The 3,995-nt window shown below is 41.2% G+C and overlaps 1 protein-coding gene across 1 annotated transcript; it reads left to right on the forward strand.

The window, feature by feature from the left end:
- Positions 1 to 945: 945 nt before the first annotated feature.
- LOC137990562 (growth arrest-specific protein 1-like) lies at positions 946 to 2,363 on the forward strand. Its single transcript, XM_068835704.1, has one exon. The coding sequence runs from the start codon at positions 1,019 to 1,021 to the stop codon at positions 1,769 to 1,771; it is 753 nt and encodes a 250-aa protein (XP_068691805.1). The 5' UTR covers positions 946 to 1,018; the 3' UTR covers positions 1,772 to 2,363.
- Positions 2,364 to 3,995: the final 1,632 nt, after the last annotated feature.

Genomic DNA, 3,995 nt, shown 5'->3' on the forward strand with positions numbered 1-3,995 from the left:
AAGCACCAGCCGATTGATGAGCCACAAATTGGTTTTCCAGCCTTGCCGGTTACCGGACTCCAGTTAAACGTCATCCGGTTGCTAAGTTATCGTCCTGGGGCCGGTTGCTCGAAGCCCGGTTAGCGCTAACCGTTGGTTAAGAGGTATAAAAACCAATAGGTTTCCATGGTATTTATCGCTGGTTAGCGCTAACCATACTTCGAGCAACCCGGGCCAGAAGATTCAGCATTTGAAAAGAATTTTGTACTGATCACTCAGAATGGTTCAATGAATATTTCAAGCTCAGAAAATTAGTGACGCGGAGGAAATTTAAACGGATCGAAAAGTTTGGCCTGATATGAATTTGTGAAAAATTCCGAAAGTAATATTAGGCTCTTTAGGGTTTACACCCATGTCTTAAGAAAAGGAACAGTTTCGCAAAGAGCCTTAGAGAGTCTTGATGTATGCAGATTTGAAGTTGTCAGAGATTTGAGTAACGGGCTTTGTGTTGAAGTTGTTTGGGAAGTCTGTGAGTCGCTTTTTGGAGCCTGTTAAAGTGCTTACTAAATACAGTGTAAATACTATGTAGCCCCCACTTCTGGCTTGTTTGAAAATAGTTGTCATTTGAGGGCTGTCAGGTGATAACTTCTCGTGGCCCAACACTTTTTTCGGCCACCCACCAGGGTAATATGGACCGACTGACCCCAGTGGACAAAGATAACAAGATTCGTCGCAGGGAAGCCGATACGCGACACATCTTATGATGAAGTGTTGTGCTCACTAAATCCGGTTAATACCACAAAATAAAGGTAATTCAAGCAGGAAACAAGGACATTGAAACAAGCGGGAAACAATTCTGACAACAACCACTTCCTGAGATCAAGTAACACGTCAGGCATTGGTCTTTTCACCGTAATCTATTATCGAATTTCATCCTTGTGTCAATAATAAATCAATCACTTTGGCCTTTATATTCTGGCATCTTCTTTCGCTCATCAATGCACTAGAGAAAGAGTGCGAAGTCTCGTTCGGTGGCAGTATGTGGCGGCTTCTCTGGCTGGCTAATTTGCTTGTTTTCTCGCGGAGTGAGTTGACTTGCGACCGAGCTTTGGAAATATGCACAACTGAAAGCTTTGAATGCCTACACATGCTTATGAAGGTTTTCAGCCCAGAATGTTCGTCGGCGTTAGGTTACAGCCGAAAGTATAAACTTATCACGGGAGCAATGCAAAAGACTTGTCCCAAAACATGTGTGATGGCTATTCAAAACCTCACCTCTTCTCGTTGGGGCAAATACATGGAATCATGCGCTTGTGCACGAGGAGACGGAATCTGTATGACTCTAAAGGCGCGCATGAAACGGTGCGTTCGAATGAATGAAGAGAACTTCACAATTGATAGCTGCACTGCGGCGAGGAATCGATGTAATCATGACAAGTATTGCAAGAGGAAGCAAGACAGTTTTCTCAGGCGGTGTTCACAGTTGATTTCTGGTCTTAACTGTACTCAGGACTGCAAGCGAGCTCAAGAAGAACTGCTACGTTTTGATCTAGGAAAAGCCTTAAATGATTGTGAATGCGACGGTAGAAATGAGCATTACTGCCGGGCCATCCACTCTTACTATCAAGAGCTATGTAAAGGAACTCGAATTATTCGCAATGAACCAACACCAAGACAAGAAACAGATGTAAAGCGAAGGCGGAGTAACACTGCAAACGTACTATTCGAACTTCCTGAGTGGATTTTGTGTGCAGCAATTATCGCACATATATACGTGTTGTTCAATCGATAGCAGTTTGTTTATCTTTAGGTGACATTTGTTGTACTTATAACCCAGACTTAAAATACAATGCCCAGGCGTGGATCGGTATCAAATCTTTCGTACGTGTTACAGTGTTGTCACATTCGCAAGCCATCTTAGGTGTATCTTTGTTTTTGGAAATGTATATTCTTGGGTGTGTTAAGCTATGGTCTGTCCCGCAAACAACTAACTGTGTAAAGGACTCCAATATTCCTGCTGTAAAGAAATCTTGTCCGGAAATGGATTGTTTTCAGGGTTATTGTCAATCCTGTTTTACCAATGTAATGAAGTCTGTCAAAAACGTTTTCAATTTTTACAGTTTATTTGGGTTTTTGATTCCCTTTAACTACTACAATCGAGACAATACAACCTTTGGGAAACCAATCTCTTCTTAAGTGTAAGTGGTTGGGTCAGAGAAGGCTTTTTGACTTCATCTTTTCACTTAACATTGGTGTAGCAGGTTTTGTTCGTAGTGCTATTTTTTCGATCTAAGATTGTTTACTTTTCCAGGGAATATACGCTGCGGCTTCGGAAACAGGATTGTACACACTGAAGAAAGCGAAAAATGCTTGAAATAGCTTCACGCTGTTGTCACTAATCCTAAGGTCGTCTCGACTATTATCTTTTCATAGAGGGGTCACTCCATAAAATTGGCATTTACGTCGGCTAATCAAACCCAAACGCTTCATACGATCGGGATTACCAGTGATTATCTCTTCAGATATTTCAACTTCTGTCTTTGTGCGTAGGACCAACATACAGAGGTACTTTTGAGTGAGGTGTATCAGTCCACCTTTGGGCTCTAACTGAAAGAATTTGTCTGCCTTGAATTTTTTGGTTCAACGGAAAAGGTCAAATGATTCTATTTGATCTGGTAAGAGGGAATAGTAAATCGGATAACGAGAATGAAGTTGACCTGTTTAAAATCCTAATAAATGGCGTTTCTTCCGTATTTAGTTTACAATAAAGTTCGTTTTTAACGCTTATGTTACAAGATAGTTTTGAACATAGGTAAAAGGGACTCTGCCTCTTTTTATACGCTTGCATAGAGAGACGGTAGACTCAATTTAGGCATCGTCCACACTATGCCGGATAAATTTGAAAACGCAACTTTAGGTGCGAAAACGGAACAAAAGTTTTTCGTCCACACTACAGCGTTTTATCGGCGGCACAATTGCATAATCTCGCTTTGAGCATGCTCAGAGTAAGTAGACATTCGAAAATTTCTCTCCATTCTTCAGCGACAACCACTTCGTTAACAAAGTTGTCTCACCACGCACTCGTTCTGCCAGGTCGAGTCCAGAAGCGTCTCTGCTTGTATTTTTATTGTAAGGTTAAGAGCGTCGCCTCGCTTTCCTAGTATCCTTTGACACCAATGATTGTCTTAATTCTCTGGCGTACAATATTCATGTGAACTGAAGCAATACTTAACTCCAAATAAGCGATTAAAGAAGAAATTATTGCCAACAACACAGAAAACATGATAAATCACATGACAAAATGATGCAAACGTATTCAAAAAGTTCCGGATACGAAAAGTTCTCCGTCCACACTAATACAAAAAAGTTGCGTTTTCAAATTGTTCCACTCTGGAGAGCGTATTCAAAAAGTTCCGTTTTCGCGGATCTTTTTATGCGGATATGTGCGTTGTAGTATGGACGGAAGGCCTAACCGTAACAATAAAGTTGCGTTTTCAAATTTATCCGGCATAGTGTGGACGAGGCCTTAAACTCTTGTCTTTCAAGTTCACACAAGGACTGATCATAACCAAGAGGGCGGGAAAAATGAGGAAAAGTAAACCCAACCTATTATCATTTCTTTAATGTGCCGGTGAAATACATTCGCACAGGCTTTTTCCTTTGTCTCCCGGAATGAATTAATCCAATGGACTTGCAAGTGTACAAGACTTGATAAGTCTCTTCACTGTCTCTTGCCCTCTCTGGTAGTTTCTCGTCATCTTTCGAGGACATGGTTTCGGCTTATGACCCTCTAATCAGCGAGAGCATGTTTTTACATCTCCGTGTCCCTTAGAAAACTGAAAAGGGGTGGTTAAAAAGTTCCCTGCTTTGTTTACGTCCAAAGACCACAGACCACAGACCGCAGTTTCTCAAGAGGAAAAAGAGGAATCTACGTGTCAAAAGAACCGAAAAATCTCAGCATGTTGTTGGTTCACAATTTGATAAGAATGCTTCAATGTTTTCAAAGTTAAACGAAA

This window comes from Montipora foliosa, chromosome 2, assembly GCF_036669935.1.
Source record: "Montipora foliosa isolate CH-2021 chromosome 2, ASM3666993v2, whole genome shotgun sequence".
NCBI lineage: Eukaryota > Metazoa > Cnidaria > Anthozoa > Scleractinia > Acroporidae > Montipora > Montipora foliosa.

Bases quoted from the DNA above. Each gene is read 5' to 3' on its own strand.
- LOC137990562 (XM_068835704.1), top strand. From the start codon at position 1,019: ATGTGGCGGCTTCTCTGGCTGGCTAATTTGCTTGTTTTCTCGCGGAGT.